The sequence below is a fragment of the Acomys minous genome, assembly GCF_964271855.1.
Source record: "Acomys minous genome assembly, chromosome: 16".
NCBI classification, from domain to species: Eukaryota; Metazoa; Chordata; class Mammalia; order Rodentia; family Muridae; genus Acomys; species Acomys minous.
The window spans coordinates 87511112-87536163 of NC_140498.1; the positions used below are offsets into that span (position 1 = coordinate 87511112).

Consider the following 25052-nt stretch of genomic DNA (forward strand, 5'->3'; position numbering starts at 1 on the left):
GTGTCACTCACTCATACCTCAGACACCAGGCTCACTAAGGGTGACTAGCTCAGAAAAGTCTTCCTCAGGACCCAGAGAGCATGGCTCCTGCTGTCACTGACATTCTCTTGGCATTTCAGACAGGTGGCAGGAAGGGTCCACAGCAACTTAGGCTTGTCCCTGGTGGGGATGGAGCACAGGCCTGCCAGAAAGCAGAACTCTCACCCCAGGACACTGTGGATTGGACATGGTAAAATGACAGCGAATTGGCTTATGGCTTGTTAGTAATTTGCTGTCCTGAATAGCTATGGAGACACTTTAAAAAAAAACAGCTGGGGGCGGGGTGGTGCACACCTGTAATCTCAGCACTCAGGAGGCAGAGGCAGATGGATTTCTGTGTGAGTTTGAGGCCAGCCTGGTCTACAAAGTGAATCCAGGACAGCCAAGGCTCTGTGTAACAGAGAAACCCTATCTGGAAAAACTAAAAAAAAAACAAAAAACGCATGCAACTAAGTGTAGCTAGAAGTTAAGGTCTCCCTGAAGTCTCTACAGTCTGCACTTTTTAATTTCTCAGCCATTCTGGTGTTTACAGCCACAGTTCTAAGGCATTCCTTTGACACTTGTTCAAACTGTCATGTGTGCCTCAGTGTCTGCAATTCCCTCTGACTTCTCTGAGTTGCAGGTACTATATGCCCTTGTTTAGACTTTTTAAAAAATTAGTGTATAGTAGTTGGAGGAGATGGTTTCATTATGACTTTTTCATACATAAAATGCACACATTTTGTATGGGCTGAGTCATGTCTCACTGTGTAGTCCTAGCTGGCCTAGCATTCACTACATAGATCAGACTGGCCTTGAACTTCTGGCAGTCCTTGCCTTCTGGGGGTGGTGGTGTGAGAGACCGAGTCTCATGTAGCACAGGCTAGCCTTGAGCTTTCCCTTTTCCTTCTCAGTGCACCACCATGCCTAGCCCCATCTGAGCTCTTTGTCATGAACTAGTGCCACATACATGGCCGTCCCAGTTGGGTTTTTTTGAGACAACTTTTCTCAGTTTGGCCTTGGCTGTCCTGGACTCCCTCTCTAGACCAGGCTGGCCTCGAACTCACAGCGATCTGCCTGCCTTTGCCTCCTGAGTACTGGGATTAAAGTTGTTTTGTGTGCTGGGTGAACCTGGCTCTTACAGCCTGTCTTGGCTAGGGTAAGAAGACATCTTTCACTTTCTAGGTTAAAGTCTGACACAAGGATGATTTTCTCTTAAGCTTTGGACTCTTCCTAGGATTGGAAGGCCACCCTGTGTCGTGTGCCGCATCCATCTAAAGAGCGCCCCCTGCTGGTGATAAGTGTCCACTTACCTCTTCAGAGGCTTCCTGACTACTGCTGTACTTATCCCAACAACTTAAAAATGTCCCTTTGTCTTTCTGTCCTCCAGACTGTGACTTCTTTTTCATCTTAAGCTGTTTGATGCTAATCCTCAAAGCCTCTCTTCTGTCATCTCACTTATTTTTTCTGATTTAATGGAATGAATACTTTTACTGGGTTGTGGATATCTTGTCTTTGTTGTCCGTTTCCACTGTAGACTTTCTCACTCATGTCAGGATGGACACAAAGTGCTAAGGCAGCTCCTAATAGCCTTCACTATGGCAATCAGCTGGCACTTTCCTCAGACACCCCAGAAGCTTGTCTTGCAGGTCCTTCCTCTAGGTCAGTTGAGAGAAAATCCCCCAGACCCCATGGGCTTGAAATTCCATTGTTTTCTCCTGGTTCACAGGCCCTCCAGTCCCTTCCTTTATAGTTACCTCAGCCCAGCTCCCAGCTTGTTTCTTGAGACAGTCTCTGCATACACCAGGCTGGCCTCAAACTCATAGACATCCACCTGCTTCTGCCACCTGCCTCTGATGCTCAGATTAAAGGCATGCACCACTATTCTTAGCTATGTTCCTTTTAAAATGTGAACAGGAAACAGCTTGATTCCTATGCATATGTCCTTCAGCTAGTTATTTCAGAAATTGTAAATTAAAAGGAACCACCACACAGATTTTTCATAGTTTCGAACAGATCTGTGCCCCTGGTCCCCTTGTCTTGAGGTTCTCATTAGAGACTCACAGTGCAGCATCCCTGCAGATCTGTGCACACCCAGGGATGTCTGAGATGTTGCAGGTCGGTTGCTTCATTCTGCTCTTGCAGACCTCACCTTGTAGGCTGGGTTGGGGCTATGGTCTGTGTAGTCTCTCAAATGGGTGAACACACATCCCTTTCTACTGGTTTTCCACCCAGTAGAGCTGCCATGCGTGCATTGTGCGAAGCCCCCGAATAGGGTCATACTGCCCCAGCCCTGCCCATGGAGTGCTGCCCTCCTTCCCAGCAATGCTCCCCTGCCGAGGACGGCTGCAGCACAGAGTGAGGGGCCTGGTTCTGTGGAGAAGGAAGTCCTTGCTGTGCCACAGGTATGAGCAAAGCAGTGAGTTGAGTGGTGGCTTGTGCTGTTTCCATGACAGGATAAGGAAGGAGAGCTGCTTGGCACCCACATGGTCCTTTCTGTCCCTGTGATGAAGATGCATTTAGGAGCCTGGGTGAGGATGGCCATGGAGCAGTAGGAAGGGACAAGCAGGTCAGAATGGAGATGGGATCCCTGAGACAACAGAGGCTCTTTGGGGTGGGTGGTTGCTGTGGAAACAGGTCTAGATGCACTGCCACCCCAGGAGGACTGTTTAGGAACGGCCAAGCTCATCCAAGGTAACAGTTGGCTCCAGAACCCAGACTGCCTGTCAGGGCAGAGTGGGCAGCACATGCAGGGCCAGGCTGAGCTCTGACCGTGGCTCTACCCTTCTGTGTGGAAAGCAGACTGAGGGGTTTCATGGAACAGGAGGAAAGCAGTTCAAAGGCTAATGGCGTGCAGAGAGACCCTGCTAAGTACAGATGTTAATTCCTAGCCTCTTGTGACACATAAGCATCAGAGCCATCTAGCAGTGCCAGGCTGTGAGCTTGCTTGGCAAGAGGAGAGGATCACACACTCTTAGGGTCAATCAGTTAGATGAAGGTTATTTATTGGTGTGACTTTTTCCTGTAGTGAGCTTCCTTTACACAGCAGAGTGTAAATAGCATCAGACTGAATGGGAAGTCTGTTAATGCAATCATAAATAATTATAATAAATATACATCAAGTAACTTTACAGCACACATTGTTCAGGGCCAAGGCTGGGTCTGTCTGGACCTCAGTGTGCTCGCTCTCTGGGAGAAGCAGCTGAGTCAGCAGCAGAGATCTGATCTCACAGCATCATCTAACCAAGGAATGGGCCAACAGAAGCTTCCAGAACCCTCCTGGGGAGGTAGCTGACAGAATCCCAAGTCCACTCATGGGAAGAGGATTGGAGGGAACCAAAGATTTGAAGGTACAGGAATGAAAACCCACATTAGTAAATTCAAAGGCTCCTTCCTTCTGTAGAATGGAGTCAGGATCCTTGAGGTCGCTGGGCGGTCTCAAGCAGCGGCCACTATCTTCTGTGGGAGCAGGGCCTGCTCGGGCCCTCACTTCCAGGTGAGTGCTGCAGCTCAGTGACTGCCGTGGCCCTCACACTGAGCTGGGGTGTATCACTTCCTCTGGTGGGGTTGAGTGGGGGTCTTTTCTGTAACGGTCCTCAATGCATTTCCTAAGCATAACAGGGAGGAGATGGATGCTGGCATGCCAGCCCTGAAGCTTGCACACCTTCCAAGCAGGCCAGGTGCTGTGGAGAGAGGAGCACACCCTCCTCACCCTCCTCAGGACTTCTGTGTGCACAGTATTATACAACAGCGACAGCACTGCTGTGACAACTGGCAAGGCCCAAATGACAGTGTCCAACTGTTGGCATGTGCTGTTCTTGAATGAAGTACCATTGGACAAAGACTTAGTTGGGGCACAAATGCACTAGGATAGTGGGTGAGCCTGCAGGCAGCTCAGCCCTGGCACACACACGTGGGGCATGAAGGGTGTTGGGCAGGCCAGCTGGGGCACAGACGAATGCCCTGCAGTCTCCGTCTGGGTCACTGATGCAGCCCTGGTTGGGCAGAGCACCTCAGACAGTCTTTAGAGGCGGGTTGTGACCCTTTCCTGGGCTGCTTACAGCACTGTGGTGAGGAAGGGCCATCTGAGCACAGAGTCGGGTAGGCTTGAGTCATGTGCTTTCCTGTGCAGTCAGTTGTAGAAAAGGCTCGTTCAGCACTAACCCTCTAGCTCCATGGTCTTTTCAGCTTCAGCCTCCAGGACAGACCCAACCTGTCTGGGAACTAAGGCCTGGAGTAGCCCCTGGTGTCTACTCCTGAGGTGTCCTCAGGGGAGACTCTGCCCAGGGCCCAGAAGAGACAGGTGGCAGATAGGGCTGCCTGGATGGAAGAGACAAAGGGCCTCTGGAATTTCCTTTAAAAGTAAAAAAAAAAAAAAAAAAAAAAAAAAAAAAGAAGGCCAGGAACGCACAGAAAAGCAGGAAGGTTAACTCAAGCGCCCCGTGTCCTTGAATGTTTGAGCACTGGCTCAACCATTTCAAGATGGGAGGAGGGAGACCTGCAGACCTGCAGAAGCTGCCTCTGGGAGAGATGCCAGCTCAGGGCAGGACTAGGCATACACATCTGTGGAGACACTGTAGCCAGAACAGGACACTTTGTGTGGCTGAGGTCTCTCACCCCCAGCTTTCCACTGGTGGTTCTATGATGAGGAAACAGCTGGAACCTTGTGGCAGCAGACTCTGGTAGCCATCAAGGACGGTGTCCAGGAAGATCAAATTAGACACGAACTGTCTAGGAACTAAACTATCCTACAAATGTACCACAAACAGGCAGCAAAGGAACGGACCCTCACAAAACGTACACATACAAAAGGTGTCTTCCAGGTGGCCCTGGGACACGGACGAAAGTTCAGAAAAGCAAATGTGGCCAGCTCCTCAGTCGGGGCCCCAGAGGGATGTGCCTGCACTGGCAAGCTTCCCAAGCTGGCAGAATGGTGCCTTGGTGACAACCTTAATCCTTCGACTCACTCCCATCAGCCACTCAGAGGATCTTCTCGGTAGTGAATGGCACAGCGCAGCTTCTCCAGCATGATCTCCAGGGAGGAGTACTGGGGGAGCTTGATCATGAACATGCAGGTCTCCACGCGGATGTAGCGTGAGTCAGGGGAACCTACAGAAGATACAACATCCACTTTGGAGGGCTGGAGACTGGCTGGCTTGTGCCTCCAGTCTGGCCTCTTGGGCACCCACCTGTATATCTGATAGATAGATAGAGGGACGGCGTGTGTGTGTGTGCACTGTCTGTGCAGGTTTCTGTTCATGTGTGCCTGTATGTTCTGCAGTTTAAAAGGACAGAAGGAGCAGTTTATCCCCTCACTTTGGAGCTGGTCAAGCAGGCTGGATTGGCTACAGTAAACCTGTCTCTGCCTCGCCAGTGCTGGGATCTTAAGTATTCCACCATGCCTGGCTTTTAAAACTATCAAACAAACAAAAAACAGGGACAGGGTAGTGGTAGTGGTGATGGTAGCAGCAGTGGTACATGCCTTTAATCCCAGCAGCACTCAGGAGGCAGAGACAGGTGGGTCTCTGTGAGTTCGAGGCCAGCCTGGTCTACAGAATGAATTCCAGGACAGCCAGGGTTACACAGAGAAACTCTGTTTCAAAAAGAACAAAAAACAAACAAAAAAAAAAGTGTATGTATGTGTGTGTCTGTAGTGTTCCACAGGTGTGCAGTCAGGGGACAACTTGCAGGAGTCAGCTCTCTCTCCACCCCATCAGTCCCAGGGATAGAATTCAAGTCAGGCTTGAGTCATCTTGCTGGTCCCAGGCTAGCCTATCTGTTTTCCTTCCTTCCTTTCAAATGTGGGTTCCGTGGGCTAAACTCCTACTGTCCTCAATACACCTGTCACACTAGGGTTTGATTCCCCAATAGGGAGACAAAGCTATCCTTTTAACTGGGCATGGTGAAACACACCTATAATCCCAGCACTTGGAAGGTAGAGGCACGAGGGTCAGAAATTCAAAGTCATCCTCAACTACATAGTGAGTTTGAGGCTAGCCTATGATACCTATGATGCTGTCAAAAACCCAAAGAACAAATTATCTTTTTTTCCCCTGCCCCAGCCCTTGAAACAAGGTTTCACTGTGTAGCCTTGGCTGTCCTGGACTCACTTTGAGGACCAGGCTGGCCTCGAACTCACAGCGTTCTGCCTGCCTCTGCCTCCCGAGTGCACAAATTATCTTTATGCATTTGAAAGATTAGAAACTATGGGTATGGGGCTGGAGAGATGGCTCAGAGGTTAAGAGCGCTGCCTGCTCTTCCAGAGGTTCTGAGTTCATTCCCAGCAACTACATGGTGGCTCACAACCATCTATAATGTAATCTGATACCCTCTTCTGCAGATAAAGCACTCATGCAATAAATAAATATATCTTTTAAAAAAAGAAACTAGGGGTATGTCTTGAAGGTATTTAGCCTCCCTAGCTCATTGGAGTCCCTGTATTTTTTTTTTTTTTAATATTTATTTTTATGAATGAGTGTTCTATCTGCATGTACACCTGCAGGCCAGAAGAGGGCATCAGATCACATTAGAGATGGCTGTGAACCACCATGTGGTTGTTAGGAATTGAACTCAGGACCTCTAGAAGAACGCCACTGCTCTTTATGTTTGTTTGTTTTTGGAGACAGGGTCTCTCTGTGTAGCCTTGGCCATCCTAGACTCACTTTGTAGACCAGGCTGGCCTTGAACGCACAGTGATCCACCTGCCTCTGCCTCCCAAGTGCTGGGATTACAGGCGTGTACTACTGTGCCTGGTGCAGCCAGTGCTCTTAACCACTAAGCCATCTCTCCAGCCCAGGAGTCCCTGGATTTAATCTCTAGCACTGCAGAACTAGAAATAAAATAATAAAAGGGTAAGCAATTTACAAGCTGTGGCTCTTGGGCTACCTTTAAAATGCTGGATGATCGCAGCTTCAGGGCTGGATGGCCACAGTGCTCACCACGCCTCCCCATTCACACTTGAGTCCTGGTGTGTGGGGTCTCGGTCACTGATCTCAACAAGGACCTAAGGGTTGGTCCTACCTGGAGCAGGAGCTGGGAAGTTCAGTACCTGCTGTGCCATCTGGAGGGGCAATCTTCATGGGGTATGGTGGCACATGGGCTGTGTCAGGGCCCCCATCCTTGCAAGGGCAGGTGAAAGGGATGCGCTCCTGGTTGCAGGCAAACTTGATGAACTTGCACAGTTCCTCCTGCGTGAACATCTCCAGAGCCCCCCAGAAAAGCTCGATATGCTGGTCTGTCTCCATCAGCCCCACCTGGTACATGGTGTGGGCCTGGGGAAGAGAGGCGCAGGTGTGAGCTGGCCTGGCCCAGGCCCAGGTAGGGTGGGAGCGGGGCTGCATGTGGACCAGAACACAGGGCAGTTGTGGTGAGGGCAGAGTGCTGAGCCAGGCCTGAAGGAACTGCCTACCTTCAGGAACTCCAGGTTGATGTACGGGAGACCACAGGTACGCAGTTCCATCTCCAGCGGGCTGAGGGTGGTGAGCAACTGCAGGGGGATGATGGAGCCCAGGCCGGCACGCACAGCAGTCACACACTCCATGTTCTGGAGCTCACGCAGCCGCAGGCTCCGGATGGCTGCCGCGTAGATATCCTTGTTCTCCCAACTGCTGGGTCGAGGACCACCAGTGAGGGGAGAGTGATGGCACAGCTCTTGGGCTCGAAGGCCATATCCACCCAGGCAGACAAGCCCTGGCTTCACAGCTTCCCCTCCCCTCAGCTGTTGCCTGAAGTCAGTGGCTCTTAACCTCCTAATGCTGTGACTATTTGATACAGTTCCCCACATTGTGGGACCCCCAACTATAAAATTATTTTTATTGCTACTTCATAACTATAATTCTGCTACCACCAAATTGTAATGTAAATATCTGTGTTTTCTGACAGTTTTAGGCGACCCCATGTGAAAGGGTCATTCAACCCCAAAGAGGTCAGGACCCACATGTTGAGAACCACTGCCTAGAGGGAAGCCTTTGGCTAAAGATCATCTTCTTGCCTCCTATCCTCCGCCCTCCTCTGGGAACATACCCCTTTCCCTAGCCCGCTCCATCCCCTCCATATCACACACTCACGCCACAGGCATGTGCCGACCACGGCTGCACAGCTCCACCTCCTCGCCAGTCATGGTCAGGTAGGTGAATCGGCAGCAGGGCTTCGGCCCTTCAGGGCTCTCCGTGGCCAGGTGCTGGGAGGCGATCTCGGCACACAAGGCCTCCAGCTCGCTCTCGTCGTTGATCTGTGGGGCACAGGCAGGGTGAGGCTATCTGCTGCTCTGCTGCCAAGGTCCCTGGTGGATACTGACGTGCTCAGGGGCCTCGACAGAGTCGCCCACAGTTGAAGCTGTGCCTGCAGCATGGTAGGCAGGCTCATGGGACCTGAAGTCTAGGCTGTCTAGAGGCCGTAGCCCTCTTCCTTGTAAATCTGAAGATATTCTTGCTGCCACCATTCTTTTTTATTGTTGTTGCTTTTCAAGACAGGGTCTCTCTGTGTAGCCCTGGCTGTCCTGGACTCGCTCTGTAGACCAGGCTGGCCTTGAACTCACAGATCTGCCTGCCTCTGTCTCCTTGAGTGCTGGGACTAAAGGCGTGCGCCACCACACCCAGCTGCCACCATTCTTTAACAGTTTGAGGCAAGGTCTTGCTAAGTTGCCTTATGTGATGTGTAGGCCTGACAGACCTTGAACCCACTATCCTCTTGCTGCAGGTAACCAGGATTAAAGACCTGCTCTGGACACCTGGCCTGAGACTGACTTTTTGGTCTGGTTTGGTTTGTTGGTTTGAGCCATGATCTCACTGTGGCCCTCAATTCCCTATGATGCTGGAAATAATCTTGAACGCTTGAATCTTATGCCTCCACCTCCATTGGGGTGCACTTCAGAGACTGACTGTTTATGTGTGCGTGTTGCCTGCACTTGTGTCTGTGCATCACATGTATGCAGTGCACAGAAGAGTGTGTAGGCCAGAAGAAGCCATTGGATTCCTTGAGACTGAAGCTACATATGGTTGTGAGGTGCCATGTGGGGCTGGGAATCAAACCCAGGGCCTCAGGAAGAACAGCCAATGTTCTTAACCCATGAGCCATCTCCCCAGCCCCTTTCCATCATTTTTAATAATTTTAAACTTAGATTATGTATTGTATATGTGTGGGTGTGGGGGACTTGGTGGCAAGCATCTTTACCTTCTAAGGCCATCTTGCTAGCTAGTACATCTATGACCCTTCCCCTGAAACCAGGTTTTTCTGTGTAGCCTTAGCTGTCCAGGAACTTGCTCTGAGTTCAGAGATCCACCTGCCTCTACATCCCAAATGCTGGGATTAAAGGTGTGCACCACCGCCTGGCATCCATGACTTCTGAAAGTGGACTTGCTTGGTTGGAGCTGGGCTTTCTGGCACTTGCTACCAGAAGAGTTCGGACTTAATTCTCTGTTATGAAGATGTACATACCAGACTATAAGGGACATGACAAGATCTGAGCCAAGAGAGCCAGCCTACAGCTCAAGGCAGTGACAGTGGGCTATCCTCAGCAGTGAGTAGCACCAACAGAGCAACCACCAAGCTGTGAGCGCTGGTTCTCTCTCTGCCACCTGGGTTCAGGAGATCAAGTGCAGATGATCAGTTTGGTGATAAGGGCCTTTACCTACTATGCCATCTCAGAGGCCTGAGTGAGTATTTCCTTATGAGATGTACTAGTATTTCTCTGTGCTCCTGCCTAGCTTGTCCCCTGTTGCTTGCCCCTGCCAGGTAGCCACAGTGTGCTGGTTTGAATAAGAACGGCCCCCACAGGCTCATGTATTTGAATACTTAGTCTGCAGGGAGTGACACTATTTGAGAAGGATTAGGAGGTGTGGCTTTGTTGGAGGAAGTGTGTCACTGGGGGCAGGCTTTGAGGTTTCAAAAGCCCCTGTCAGGCCCAGGGTCTCCCTTCTCTGCTTTGGGATCAGGCTGTAACTCTCAGCTGCTGCTCCAGCACTGTGCCTGTCTGAGTCCCACTATGATGATAATGGACAAAGCCTCTGAAACTGCAAGCCCCAATTAAATGCTTTGTTTTTTAAGAGTTGCCTTGCTTGTGTTGTTCTGAGAGGGCAAAGCAGAGGCAAGAATGCCATCTCCACACATGCCTGCATCTGGATGGGCCCCATGCTCACCTCTTGCTCCCTTTCTGAAGTCCTCAAAAGAGTTCAACATTGAAACCCAACCTGGTATATGTGTGCATGCATACATAGAGACACACACCTCATCTTTCAGCTGCCTGGAACATTCCATTGAGTTGTATCCTTGGTTACAGACATGGTAAATGGGCCCCATAGGGTGGCAGCAGCCTGGGATGCCAGAGGCTCTGCCCCTGAGACAAGCCTTCTGTGGAGGGTCCCAGGCCCGCTCCCTGGAAGACTGGTCCTTATGGAGTGCTAACCCACATGACCATGGGGCTCTGTTGCCCTCAAACAATGTGCCTTCACTCACACTCTCAAACTTCTTGACGTAGTTGTAGGTGAGGATGTCTGCTTCCTGCAGGTCCTGGTCGGGGTCAAGGGGCTCGCCAACCAGCGTCTTCCAGAAGGAGGGCAGCAGGTCCAGTGGGAGAGGCACGTCCGCACGAATGGCGATCCCCAGCAGCTGGCCCAGGAAGTGCAGCAGCTGCTCCTCCCCGTAGGTGATGGGGCTTGGTGTCAGGATGTACTTGCCCTGCAAGAGCGAGGTCAGGCTAGCTCTGAGCATGTGCCCAGGCTGGAGGGAAGCTGCGGAGAGGGCACACCCAATTCCCGTGCTTGGTCAGCTGGGCAGCAAAGCTGTCCCACCTGGGCCAGGAAGGTGTGTGGAGAGGGGCAGGACCACAGGGACACTGAGTCCAGCCCCTGCCTCACCTTGTTCTTGTTGACAGCAGAGCTGGGGCAGAGCAGGAGCAGTGAGAGTGAGGAACTCTGCAGCTCCTTACACACCTGCCACAGGAAGTGACGGAAGGAGCCACCTGCAGAGCACACAGACTGTCAGGTCTCAGCATGGACTTAAGAGTTAGCTGGATAGCACTGCCTCTATACCCCCATCTGCTGGGACCACAAGGTCAGCTCATTTGCCAACTCTTGAGATGTGTGGAAAGATGCTTGCCTGTTTGAACATGGAGGCCTGGGGTTGGGTCTGCTGAACTGCTGACTCCAGCTCTCCACAAAGCTACCTGTGCCCAGGCTTAGCTGTCTCCTGTCATGTGGGATGGGGGGTGGGGTGGGGTGGGGGGAGAAATGGAACCTGAAGCCCGAGAAGCAAGTGAGACCAGTGCCAGTCCCAGGCTTGGCTCAACCCGGTCAGCATCCCCAACTGACGGGGTCGCTTTTGGCCAGTGCTGCCTCCCACCATCTCTCAGAACTGGCTGTGCCTCAGTGAATACATATGAGGACGGCCAGAGTGGCAGCACTGCAGAAACAGCTGGGACTCCTATTGTCCTTCCCACTCAGGATGCTCCTGCTGGCGCCCACGGGTCAGGAGGCTACAGCAACTCAGGACACTGTAGGCTGGAAGTGGGCCTTGGGGAAGCCCAGCCTGGGGCAATTGTCAAAGCCTGAGAGGCTGGAGCCTGTAGCCTGCAGGGCCTCAGTGTGGAGTAGCAGCTGCCTGGCTGACTGTAGAGGCTGCTGAGCTTCCTGCTGTCCCAGCTCCCATCAGTGCAAAGGTAAGAGGCAGGTGCTGCAGCAAGGCTTGCAGCCTGCACCTGGCACTTGGGGATGCAGCAGCCCACAGAAGCAGGGGTCTGTCTACAGTGCTCCCTGACTGCTTGTGTGCCCATGGAGCAGGACAGAGGGAAATGGGGGGGGGGGTGGTAGAGGGGTTTCTTCACCGACTTACAACAGGAAAAATTTCCTGAATGGCTGGGACCCAGCATGATTGGCAGGGCCAAGGGACATTTCAGCTGTTCTCCATTGCCTCTGAGTGTCATGACGCCGGGCGCCACATTAACGGAAGGACCCCAATGTCTATGTCTCATGGGCAGCTCAAGTTTTGGGCTCCAGCAACTGCTCAGCTGTGCCTCTCGCTGTGAAAGGTGTATGGGTGGCTGTTCAATGTCACAAGTAAGAGGGGGACTAGTGTGCTAAGAGGGGTACGGTTCCCAGAACTGGAGAAACCAGTCAAGGTCCCCCACACTAGTGCAGGCACCAGTTCCCATATGCCTGGGGGACAAGTCAATGGAGGCTAGCCTGACTTCTGTAGCCCAGGACAGTGAGGCGAAGACATTTACTTTCTTCCCCTTGTATTGAGGATGGAGCCTAAGACCTCACAAAAGTGCTCTACAGCTGAGCTCCGCGCCCAGTCCTCTGCACCCCGCCCTCCAGTGTGTGTACCCCATGGCTCTAGCCCCACTCCTCTCCATCCCACCCCTCTGCTCCTCCAGCTTCTACACCCCGATTCCTCTCCACCGCAGCACTTCATGCCTCCAGCCCTGTGCGTCCCTGTCTGCACCCCAGCCCCCCCACACCCCGCTCTTTATACCCTGAGCCCTCTCCACTCCCCGCCCTCCCTGTTTTTTACATTGAAGACAAGGTTTCACTGAATTGCCTGGGTTGGACTTGAAGTTAACTTTATTCCCCTAAACTGCCTCAGTCCTCCAAGTGACTGGGATGACAGGACTGTACCACCAGACCCGGCTGTGGCATTTCTTCTTGCCAGCAGGGTGTCATTCTGTCCCATCCCTCCCTGCCAATGGGAGTCTGTGCATCTGCACCCAGCCCAAGAGCCACTCACTGGTGCCATGAACCTCCTCCCCAGTGAAGCGGATGTTGAAGGCATATGTGGGGTCACCGCCACTAGCCAGCTTGACGCAGAGCTGAGAGGATGGCACGGAGGCCAGCTGCCGGGCAGCCTGGCAAAAGTAGGAATTTTCAGAAGCTCGGATTTCCCCTGGAAGTGAGAAGGGACCATAAGCTATGGTGGCCATGCCCTGCCTGTTCAGCAGAACACACCCGAGCCAGGCCAGCTGTGAGCAGAGCTCTCTGCCTGTGCCTGTGCGGTGCTCTGGCAGCTAACCTAGAGGCTCCCAGAGGCTTTCCTCAAAATTCACACCTGGCTCCTCTCTCGAAATTTTCATGTCTCTTTCTGCCCCACATAACAACCCCGTCCTTAACTATAAGATTGGGGCTTGCTAGCAGTTAGGACAGCTTCTGCAGCCCTCTATAGTCAGAGAGGAAAGGCATGAGGGGTTGGGGTGGGGCCCGGTGAGCTGAGCCCCTCTGCCTGTCTGTCCTGGAGCTGGAGGGCTACACCAGGAGCCTAGTGCACAGCCAGCGCAGCCAGATGAGCCACGGTTGGAACTGCCCCACCGTTCTCTGGGCCTTTCCCTTGGGGTTTCAGGGCCAGCTTGTCTAAGCACTGCAGTCTTCAGAGCTCAGGCGGCAGCCAGCCGTACCTCCCACAATTTCCAGTGGGTCCAAGGTGATCTCAGGTGCTGCATGGTCAGCTGTCCTCTGCACAGTGGCATTTAGCACCCGATTCATCACAGTCACCTTTGTGTCATAGAAGATCAGCCCTGAAGAGGAATATGGGAGGGAGGTGGAGGTGGAGTTGCTTTTCCTCACTCCAGTCACCCCCATAACCACTGGGTAGCTGTGTTTATCTCCCAACCCTTTGGAATATCTTCTAGTCAGGCTGTACGTGGGAGATAAAGACAATATGTAAAGTGCCATCTATTTATGTGTGTGGCCATGTGTGCACAGGAACACGTGTGCCTATGGGGAGGGCAGAAGTCACCAGCAGGTATCTTTTTCTATCATTGCTCATCCTATTTTTTGGGGGTGTGTGCGTGTGTGTGTGTGTGTGTGTGTGTGTGTGTGTGTGTGTATGTGCACGCGCATGCACATTCCTGTTTGAGTGTGATACATACAGAACAGCCAAAGGAGGATGCTGGTGTTTTCATGACACTGTTTGCCTTTATCCCTTAAGACAGTGAACTCCCTGAATCCACCTGTGTCTGCCTACCCATCCTTATGACACGCTGAGTACAAAGGATTGGACAGACAGCCTTGAACTAACTGGTTCCTAAGGGCACCTTGGGCAGATGGCACCAACCTTATTTCTGAAAGCTTTGAACTGTTACAGTTTTTCTCTTTTTCAGAGCTCAGCCTACTTTGGATTAGCTTCTCTTGGGGCTCCTGGTGCTTGGCAGAAGGCCTGCCCGCCAGCAGTAAAGAGTGGGCCTTCCTGCTCGCCAGCTCTGACAGCAGCCCCACAACTGACCTTTGGCTTCCTTCAGCAGGGCAGCAATGCTGTGCGTGTACATGGGTGTCTGACGCAGCTCCACCAGGGGCAGGAAGAAGGTCTCCAGTGTGGTGTTGAGAGACTGGAGCAGTGCAAAGCGCAGGCGCAAGCTCTCGATGGGCACATCTGCAGGGAGAAGATGGTCAGCTGAAGGTCGGCCAAGCCAGAGTGGCAAACTCAATAAGTGTCTGCTCCTAAGGGGGACAACTAGGGTGGTGTCAGGGGTTCCCCTCAGTGGACATTTATCCCTGGGAGCCTGGAGATACTGAGTGAGGGGCTCCCAAAGAACACAAACCAGTGCCAAGCAGACACAAAGGGTGAGGCCCTGGGAATCCAAGCCCCTTCCTGTGTCTTCCCTGGGCCACGCCAGGGCTGCATATGGTTTTAGTAACTTTGTGGAGACAGAACCCAGGGCCTTATGCATACCAGGCAATCACTCACTCCTGAGTTACATACTTGGCCCTTGGGTATTGGTTTCTTTGTTTGTTTTGAGACAGGGTTTCTCTGTGTAGCCATGGCTGTCCTGGACTTGCCTTGTAGACCAGGCTGGCCTTGAACTCATAAAGATCCACCAGCCTCTGCCTCTGGAGTGCTGGGATTAAAGGCGTGTGCCACCATGCCCGGCTTCCTACAAGGTTTTTAAACTTTGAAGTATTTACAGATGATAAGAAGTGTCAAAAGCAGCTCAGAGTCGGGATGCTAATCACCCATCTGCCTTCAGCAGTGCAAGAAAATGGCCCCTGGGAGCTGTGCCACTAGCACACTGCCTTTCAGCTAGTTACCCCTTGTAGCTGTGTCCCTTCCCTTGTGAGAGACTTGTATCACAGACAACCTGCCCATCTTTGTCACCTTGCTGCCAGGTGAGGCAGCGGCCCTGTGGCGCCTGTGCACAGCCCTGCCATGGCTCTACCATGTGATGCTTGTGTGGAATAATGGACTCCCTAGTGCTTTGCTGCTCTTCATTCCTTGCTTTTAAGAAAAATATACTGCCCCCCCCCCTGAGAGCAGGTCAGCAGAGATCTGACCTCTCACCTCACAGCAGCCTGACCTCAGTGGCCATGAGGGAAGGTACGGCTGTCCACTCTGAGCTCATTCCCCTACCTGGGCTTTGTTTTCATGAGCATTAAACAAAGAGACTAATTTGGCCAGTGTGCTAGCCCTTGCAGTTGATGCACATAGGGAGCCCTAAGTATTTCTGAAGCATGGAGTACCCCTAGAGGCCACATACTTGAGAGACAGGCCATCCTGGGGTCGGTGGCATCAGCTGGGTCAAGGTACACTTCATGAGGGTGGAGCCGTGCTGGTGTGATAGCAAGATGGCGACACAGCCGGTTGATGTACTGCACTAGAGCCACATCCATCTCCAGGGTCCACTTCCTGGAGGCTTTCTGTGCATGTCGGACATCGATGCAGGCACACCTGGGGCAACACAGGGGGTGTCTTTCAGGGATTTGGGGGGGGGTGAGGGAAACCTCTTTCACAGTACAAGCGATCATGCACATGGGCACGGAGGAGCCTTATGGGGAGTCTGGAAACCCACACGCACAAGTGCTTTCCTCTTGTTAGGCAGGGGAATGGGGTCCTTGGGTGACCTGGGGTAAAAGCACACGCACATCTGAGCTTGGTTCCTGGGAAGCATGGGGCATGGTGCCCACCTCACCCATGTGTACTGGTCAGCTCCTGCCGGTACCAACACGATTCCCCTCAGCCAGCAACCACATTCCAGCATTTACCTGCACAGCTCTTAGGACAGACAGACCAAGGGGTGCCCACAAGGGCCTTACCGCAAGACTGTATTAATGCAGTAGTACTAGGTGCAACCTACATGCCCCTCCCTGGAGACAGCTCCCTAAACTGCTGTCCTTTACCATGGAACTCTGGGCAGCCAAGAGAAGGACTGCAATGGAATCCTATAACATCAAGGATGTGAAAAACCGAGAAACCCAGACTGTTGGCAACGTCTCCAACAGGGCTGAAGAAACCACCTTCTAAGCCACATGGGGAGAGATGGTTCCTGAGCATCACAAGCTGCTTCCCTGGGCAGATCCAGGTATGTGGGCCGTGTGTACATGTCTCTCCCACAAACTCAGAGCTGTCGGCTGGGCTCCTCAGCAGCCAGAAGTCATGTGCTAGGCTGACCAAAGCATCTTGGGAGGGGACAGGAGAGTGCAGCGTTGCTCTCTTCACACGGGAGAGTTCTTGCTAGCCCCACTTGAGCTGCCCTTAGACAAGCCTGTGGTGAGGGGGGAAGAATCCTTCCACTGTCACATACAAGAACAGACACCACAGATTCCATCGATGGCCCTGTTAATTCCCTCTGACTCAGGATCACAGCTCGTAGTCCAAAAAGTCCTCTAACCTAATTAACATCTACAGTAAACAAGCAGATTCTTAAGTCAGGGTGGGGTGCAAACAGTCCCCCAGGACCACAAAGGATGGGCTGGGTTTCCCACAGCTGGCTACATGGTCAGAGTGCACTGAATAAGCGGCACCCAGGAGAAGCACTCTGTGAGCATGGGGTCTCACAAAGTCTGGATTGGACAGCCCCTCCTTTGTGGCTACGCATGTCCGACCATGGACAAGGCTGAGGGAATCTGTGTGTAATTTAGAGTGATGACTTCCTGCTTGGGTTCATCTGTAGACAGGTGTGGGCCCCGGAAAGCTGCTGAGCCCTGCCTTACTGGGCCCTTTCTGAGATGAGAAGCAATGGAGGCCAGAGGAAATCTGAGGAAGACTTTAGAGTAAGTATCCTGGTTTGGACCAAATCATGTGTCCCAAATGCAATGTGATAGTATTTAGAGAGGTAATTATATTAATTACAGGAGTAATTAAAGGTAAATGAAAATCATGCAAGTTGGCCCCAACACAACAGGCCTTACATCCTTTTAATAAAAAAAAGAGCTGGTCAGTAGTGAAACATGCTTTTAATCCCCCAGCAGGACTGTAGCTAAGATAACTACCTGCTAAAACCAGTTCTTTCTTCCTTTCTTTTTCTTTTGTTTTGTTTTGTTTTTTGAGACATGGTTTCTCTGTGTAGATCTGCCTCCCAAGTGCTCAGATTAAAGGCATGTGCCACCACCACCTGGTTCTATCCAGGGCTCAACCTAGAGGAAGGACAGTGTCTTACCTCTCAAAATGAAGATCAAAACCACAGGATAAGATTGCCCTCCAGACACTTCGGATATCTTGCTTGGCTCGGTCAATGACGAATTTGTGAAATCCCTCTAGAGTCAGGTACTTTTCCTCAGGAACTGATGGCACACCATGTGCACAGTCAAGGGTGGGAAGGAGGGGCACGGACAGTCAGTCAGGGGTGGGAAGCTCACACACTGTAATCCTTCCTGTGACTTTCTTTGTGGCCTCCTGTCCATGGCCTGCTCTACCTAGCTCTCTGGTGCTACCTTGCTGTCCCCAGTCCTGCCTCGCTCAGTCTCCCGCCCAGGCTTCCTCATTTCTCTGAGTCTCAGCAGCACAAGGCCTACAGAAGAATTCATACAGCAGTAAGCAGCTCCCTCCATCTCTGCTTCAGACATCAGGAGGCTCATGTCTTACAGCCCCTCATTGGTTCATGGGTTCAGGCAAGTGCCTTCTAGGAACCCCAAGCAGATTCCCAAGTCTTTCCTTTTCAGCTTTAACTATCCATTCTTCATCTTATTTTTGCCCCCCTTACGCTGACGGCCATCAAAGTTGGCAGGCAGCAATAGTTGCCACAGTCTCCACTGCCCTGACTCAGCTAAGACTCAGAGGAGCTGGGCCATCCCGTGAGGGGTCTGTCCTGAGTGGCTGCTGCCCTTGGGATGGAAGCAGGCTCGCAGCTACTAAGGTACCTTCTTGCTTTTTGGTGGGTGACTTTTCTGGATCCTTCTCATCTGGTTTGCTCTTCTCAGGTGACTTTGGCTTCACAGTAGGCTTCTTCTCACTTAGCGCAGTCCTGCTACAGACCAGAGCTCTGCAGTTAGGAGGGGCGTGCCCACACTGCCTCCCAGCAGGGAACACACAACCTCACACACCCCAACTCTGGCACAGGGGTCCCCCAGGGCTCAGTGTAAGGCTTTGTTGAGAGTACATTACAAAGACAGACCGATGCTTTAAGATGGGAGAACTCAGAGACTCTTTCCAGACCTTTCCTACACACTCAGAGTGGCACTGCTTGGTAAAGTAGGCAGGAGCAAGATTAGCTCCACAAGATCAAGTAAACCTGGGTTGAGTCACACACTCAGGCTCTGAGCTGCACTCGCATCTCAATGCTCCACAGGGCAGCGGTGCCCAGCAGCACATGGACCACACCACGTGCAAGCCATTTGCACACAGCCAGTTAATGAGAGGGTGTAGGATTTCCCTAGTCACTCACACAATTCCTTTAGACACACAGTGCAAGGGCTATCAAAATGGTGAGGATCTTAGCTGTAAACTAAGGCTAGGCATGACAGCAAATGCCTGTGCTTCCTGACATGAGGCAGGAGGCTCTCTAGGTTGGGTCTAGCTGGAGTTTTATAGTAAGACCCTGTGTTTGTGTTTTCTGAAACTGAAACACAGTCTCACATAGTCTAGGTTGGAACACACTATAGTAACCTTGGACTCTTGAGTCTGTCTCCACTCCCAAGTGTACAACCCTGCCCTCACCAGCCTTGAGACTCTGTCCCAAGAAAATTATGCTCAACATATAGGAAAACTCAAATGTGGAATATTATATAGCTACCAATAAGAAACAAAGTAGGAGGCAGAGCGGTGGCTTGGCAGTTAAGAGTGCTTCCTGTTCTTGCAAAGGCCCAGATCTGACCCCCAGCACTCACAAGGTAGCTCACAGCCAATGCCAGGCCCCCCTCAGGCACCTGTAAGCATGTGGTGTACATAGATACACTCAGCCAGAGCATACACACCTACACATAAGTAGCAAATACATCTTGTGGGGGTTTTTTGTTTTTGTTTTTTTTCCCTGGAGACAGGGTTTCTCTGTGTAGCCTTGGCTGTCCTGGACTCACTCTGTAGACCAGGCTGGCCTCGAACTCACAGGGATTCACCTGCCTCTGCCTCCTGAGTGCTGGGATTAAAGGTGTGTGCCACCACTGCCTGGTGTAACAGATAAATCTTTGTAAACATTTCTTTTAAAGATGGGGTGGTTAAAGCCAGGTGTGGTGATGCACGCCTTTAATCCCAGCACTCAGGGAGACAGAGGCAGAGGCAGGTGTGGATTTCTGTGAGTTGAAGGCCAGTCTAGTCTACAAAGCTACACAGAGAAACCTTGTCTCAGAAAAGAAAAAGGAAAACAAAAAATCAAGATGGAGAGGTTATTTTTGTCCTGAGCCAAGACCAGTGTTAAACCAGAAATAGGAGGATGCTCACACTGTGCCCAGTACCCACAGAACTTCATGCATATTTAGCAAATGCTCTCCCACTGAGCCCCATCCATCCATCCATCCATCCATCCATCCATCCATCCATCGGAGGGAGGCCTGGGGGTGGCTATATAGAACTATATAGAACAGACTGGCCACAAACTCATAGAGATCCAATTGCCCCAGTCCTCTGAGTGCTAGGATTAGAGGTGTGTGCTGTCATGTCTGGCTAGTTCCAGTCCTCTTGACTTTTTGCTTTGAGACGGTCAACTTAGGAACTCACTCTCTGGCCGGCTAGGCCTTCAGCTGGTGATCTTTCTGCATTTTGTGCCTGTTATGAAATGACACATGTATACAGCTCAAAGGACCTGAGGTCCTGCACATGCAGAGTATATACCCTGCTGCTGAGCTACACCCCCAGCCCACCTCAGCTTTCCCCACATGCATTAGGAAAGCTTTCTAAAATGACTGCTTTATGCGTACAGAGAAAGTATGACTTATTTGAATATGTACACTTTTGCTGTCTTCTCAGTGCCAGCCCACATGCCCAGGCAAGGTGAAATGTTAGCTTGCAGTGGATGAGGCTGAGGACTGAAGGGAATGGAGCGACCTCAGCCGCAGAGCAGAAGACAGCTGGCATGCCTGGCTGCCCGAGGGGTGCCCCACTCTCTTGGCCACCCTCTTCTTGAGCTCCATGGGCGCACACCTGAGGCTGCTGAGCACAGCTTTGTCCTTGGCAGGTGGCTTGGTGACTGGCCGCTTGGTGCTCACCACCTTTACCGGGTGCTGCTCCTTCCCAGCTTTGCTGTACTTGCTCTTATCCAGCTTGGGCTTGGGCACGCCGTATTTCCTCAGGATCTGTGCAGCACAGAAGTACACAGGGAGATTCTCAGGCCAGCCCAGAAGAGGAGCCCATGGCTCAGCACAGAGACTGTGGACAGTGAGGTACCTGTGTGAGCTGGTCCTCCAGCACCTTCTTTGGAGGCCGGACGTTGGTGAAGAAGAGGTGTAGGAGGTTGCCCGGGGTCTGGGAGTTGATCTGCTCTTTGCTAAGATAGATGTCAGAGACCCTGATGGGTTTTGCTGGTGTCAGGCTCAGCGTCTGCTCTGAGTGGGCACAGCTTTTAAATATTTCTGTCAGGACCTCTCTGGCCCCAGGCACCAGTTTCTCACCTGTTACAAAATAGGACAAGGCCAAATAATTCTCAGGAACATACTATGCCAGGACACACCCCGCAGGCATCTTTTCTAGCAACCGTACATTTTGTTTTCAGAGACAAGGTCTCATGTAGCTGAAGCTGGTCTTGAATTTCTGATCCTCTTGCCTGGATAGCAACTACACATTTAGAAAGTTAATTAATTAGTGTGTGTGTGTGTGTGTGTGTGTGTGTGCGCGCGCGCGCATGCGCGCGCACCATCTGTAGGTAGATGATGCACATTAGGTGAAAGTAGTTAACTGGGTCCTCATCCTTAGGCACTCGCCTTAGTCACATGAGCAGCCTTGCTAACAGTTAGGTGTCACCCTCTGAGCATGTGCTCTAGGCCTCTGCTGTCCTCTCTCTCCAGCTGCTTGGAGCCATAGGCCTCCTTGCTCGCTCTAGACTTAAGTCAGCTGTTTATCATTTATTTTTCAAAGGTGTGCACCATCACACTCAGCCTGATTCTATTTTCAGGTTTATTTATGTGCACGATTGTTCTGTGCATCACAGAAACGCCTGGTGTCAGAGGAGGTAAGAGAAGGCACTGCTATATCCCCTGTGCCTGGAGTTGCGGACGGTTGTGGGGGCCATGTAGGTGCTGAGAACCAAACCTAGGTCCTCTGCAAGAGCAACAAGCACCATCTAGCTGAGCCACTTCCCCAGCCCCAGCTTATATTAAACAGCACCAATGTACTAGACAACCCAAAGAAGAAAAAGACCACACAGGCAGTTGGGGCTTGCAGCATGGCAGAGCAGGAAATGAGTCGCTGTGCTGTCAGAGAGAGGGTGAAGCTGCCAGGGAGAAAAGCGGGGTCTCCACGGCCAGGCATGATGCCATACGCCTGTAATCTCACCACTTGGGAAGTTGAGTATGAGGACGAGGAATTAAACATCAATGTTGGCTACATGGTGAGTTTGAAGCCTAAACTGTAAGAGACGTGTGTGTGTGTGTGTGTGTGTGTGTGTGTGTGTGTGTGTGTGTGTGTGTGTGCGCCTGGCCAAAATCTGCATTAACAAAGCCTTGGGCACTGTCAGGAGAATAAGAGAATCAGAGGCTAAAAGAGCATTCCAGATTCAAAGTGGGGGAGTCCAACAGCAGTAGTGTAGTGACAGGAAGCCCCTGGCATCCTGTAAAAACCTTCTGTTCTTCATCTGTTAAGGGAACTGCTGAGGCGAGGGGATAAATACGCCCTCAAAGGGGCAGTACAGGTCCTTGGGGGCAGCAGGCAACTGCTCAGGCACAAAGTGTAAGGCACCTCCCTCCAAGGCCTGCGGCTGATGAACAGTCCATGTCAACAGTGCTGCTCTGCATTTGCTGGGCCTGGGATAAAAAGCCACTCACATTTTATCCATTTACTTATTTAGTTTTGAAAGAGTGTGCGTGTAAGTCAGAAGACAACTACTTAAAGTAGTCTTTCTCCTTCCACCGTGCAGATCCCAGGCACATTTATCCACTGAGCCATCCTCCAGCCGTCCTCCTTACTGGAAAAGTAGAGGCAGGAGCAACAAGGAGTTCAAGGTGAACCTGGGTTACATAACTAAAAAACCGAAAACTGCCAGTCCCCCACGCGCCCCCCCCCCCAGCCTGTAGCTCACCTTTCATGGACTTGTCATTGAAGTAATCTTCTAGTCCTGGGCTCCCCTGAGTGTCAAACAGACTCTGATTCACCACAGACACTGTCAGAATCTCCTCTGTTGACATTTCCATCAACTCATCTTCACCGTCCAGACTTGACAAACCAATCAAATCATTATTGTTAAATAAACTTGCTCGGATTTTCTCGATTTTGGCTCGGGACCTTATCTGTATAGACAAAGAGAAAGGTTGGGCTCTGGATGGGTGTGCCCTGGGCGGGCATGGGTGCCGCTGACCTTGCTTCCAGAGAGGCTCCCTCCCAATGCCAGCGTGGCCATCACAGAACAGCTCACCTGGGAAGCTCGGGGGCCTAAAGGCTGGCCAGTCCCCAGGAAGGCGGCCCAGCTGGGAGAGGCGCATGAAGGTTCTCGCCTGGGGCTTTATGTAGTCAATGGAGAGGGCACTTACTCTTACAGAGGTGCTGGAGTAGGAGCCCAGGGCTTCGAGCACACCAGGCAAGTGCTGTAGCCAGTGCTGGGTTTTACCTTTGGTCTAACTCATGCAGAAGTGCAAGAAGTCATCAGATGCCTCATTTCTAAACAAGGAGGCCCAAGAAACATGTGGCATCTGAAGCACCAATCACCGGGTCCCACACAGCAGCTGCACTGTACATGCCTGGAGTACAGTGTGTGTGGTTCTCACGCTGCCACCATGCACAGTGCCTCTCACACACTGCCGTGGTCCCGAGTGTATCTCCCAGAGACCATCAACCCACCCACAGCAAGGAACTGCCTGTGCCTCGTAACACCAGACTGAACGTCCCTCTTAGAGTTGACCTCCAGAAAAGCAGCTGCTCAGGGTTGCCCAGGAGCTCCTCTGAATCGCCCACTAGCTAACTCCTTAGAAGTAACACGGAGAAGCCATGCTGGCCAGGTCAGGGCTGAGTGGCGTTAGAGGCTGAGAGCTATTACCTCCACGACTGCAAAGCCTTTGATAGGACGCGCTGTGAGGGGCTGGGTGTCCAGGGAAGTGACTGTGTACAAGGAGCCCACGTCTGACACAGATACCGTCTCTGCATTGTCCAGCGGTTCCCCCAGGCTGCCCAGGCTACCCAGGCTGCCAGTGCTGCATAAGGAAATGTCCAGGCTCTCCTGGCTGGACACCACATGGGGCTCCAACAGGACAGGAGGAACAGGCAGCTCTAGGCCTGACGGCAGCGGGTCTACTGAGAGGTCACTAGCGGTCTGTGAAACACCTTGGGAGCTGCAGACCGAGGCCTGGCTGGTGGAAGCCGAGGCACTGATGCTCATGGCAGGGGCCAGGCTGCTTGACGTGCTCCCCTCCAAGCTGTCCACACTGGGGAAGCCCAGCAACTTCTCAGACTCCACCTTGCTGTCACAACCCTCGGCCTTGTCTTTTGGCTTCTTGGGGTCCTCGTCCTGCAGTGGGATGTAGATCTCATCTTTGAAGACGCCACCATGGGCATTGCAGGCCTTGCGGATAGCCCCTCTGACAACAGCCTCATCCAGGTGGGTGGGAATGCCGGAGATCACCAGCAGGCGGCTGTGGGCAGTGGGGCCTACTAGGGCCTGGCAGGCATCGGCAATGGCATCACTTGTCACACCCAGGCCCTGTGGGTCCTTTCTGGTGAGGTGGCGGAGTATGATGAGCAAGGTGAGAGCACGGTGGAACCACAGCATGTCCTCAGGCTTGCTCCCTGCGATGCTGAGCACAGTGGAGTCTGCGTCGGTGGCACGGGAGGACTGGCGCTTGCTGGAGGAAGAGGCCTTCTCCCGCTTCATCTTGACTTTCTTTCTCTTGGACAGGAGGCTAGGGCTCTGTGGTGTCTGTCCTGGGGAGGAGGAGGAGGAGGAGGAAGAGTCGCTGAGGTTTGGAGTGGTTGTTGAGGTCACCCCGCTAGCTGTGACACTGATATTTGTAGGCAGGGTTACTTCTGCAACTGCCAGGCAGCCTTCCATGAGGGCGTGGAAGTAGGTGGAAAACCTGCCCTGATCGCCCACAGCTACTGCTCCAGAGCCCCCGCAGGCACTGCCCGAGACCCAGCTCTGGGTCTCCTCATCGTACAGCTTATGGAGTTCTGACTGTAAGGCCATCAACATGGCCAGGCAGGGGTTGAGCTGGAGCGCGATAGAGGAGGACAGGCCAGCTGGGTGCTTCCGCTGCTCCAGGGTGTGTACTGTACGCAAGAGCTCAGCCAACAGGTGGAAGACCAACTCCTTCACACAGGCCGCCATGTCTGTGGTCCACAGGAAGTTTCCTGAGACAGAGGGAAGACAGAGTAAGCATGTAACCACTGTTGCTCACTTCCCAAGAACAGCTCTGAGCTGTTACAGATGGAACTCCACCGATGGCTGGCTGGCTGGACATGGCCTTTAGCTCATGCCTGGGACAGCATGCCCTGCTGCCTGCTTCTGGAGCTCAGGCCAGACATCACTGCTCTGCAGAGGGTTGGTGACAAGTCACTAGAATACGTCCCAAGATGCAGGATGCCTACCACTAAGCATGAGTAATTCAGCTCAGTTTCAAAATACGCTGAGCAAGTAGTCAACAAGACAGCCTCACTCTGGGCTGGGGCATAGCTGCCAAGGGCAGGAAAGGGAGGAAGAAAGGGATGAACAGAGGGGACTTAGGTAGGGGAGGGGAAGGGAGAGAAAAAAGGAGGGCGGGAGGGGA

At 52.2% G+C, this 25052-nt stretch overlaps 1 protein-coding gene across 8 annotated transcripts in view; it reads right to left on the minus strand.

Annotated features, from left to right (window-relative positions):
* Positions 1–3006: 3006 nt before the first annotated feature.
* The window catches only part of HECTD4 (HECT domain E3 ubiquitin protein ligase 4), a 162058-nt gene continuing 140012 nt past the window's right edge, over positions 3007–25052 (minus strand). For 6 of the 8 annotated variants that reach the window (XM_084762073.1, XM_084762068.1, XM_084762072.1 and 3 more), the window contains exons 61-76: positions 23330–24636; positions 22379–22586; positions 20533–20756; positions 20290–20441; positions 18075–18181; positions 17375–17498; positions 15476–15666; positions 14227–14373; positions 13400–13519; positions 12739–12894; positions 10872–10975; positions 10471–10692; positions 8085–8248; positions 7427–7622; positions 7067–7289; positions 3007–5127 (exon numbers count right to left, since the gene is read on the minus strand). In XM_084762073.1, the coding sequence (XP_084618199.1) occupies positions 4991–5127; positions 7067–7289; positions 7427–7622; positions 8085–8248; positions 10471–10692; positions 10872–10975; positions 12739–12894; positions 13400–13519; positions 14227–14373; positions 15476–15666; positions 17375–17498; positions 18075–18181; positions 20290–20441; positions 20533–20756; positions 22379–22586; positions 23330–24636 (3782 nt within the window). In that variant the 3' untranslated portion in view covers positions 3007–4990. The remainder of the gene's footprint in view (positions 5128–7066; positions 7290–7426; positions 7623–8084; positions 8249–10470; positions 10693–10871; positions 10976–12738; positions 12895–13399; positions 13520–14226; positions 14374–15475; positions 15667–17374; positions 17499–18074; positions 18182–20289; positions 20442–20532; positions 20757–22378; positions 22587–23329; positions 24637–25052) is intronic. The other 2 variants (XM_084762070.1, XM_084762067.1) reach the window with 1 other exon arrangement.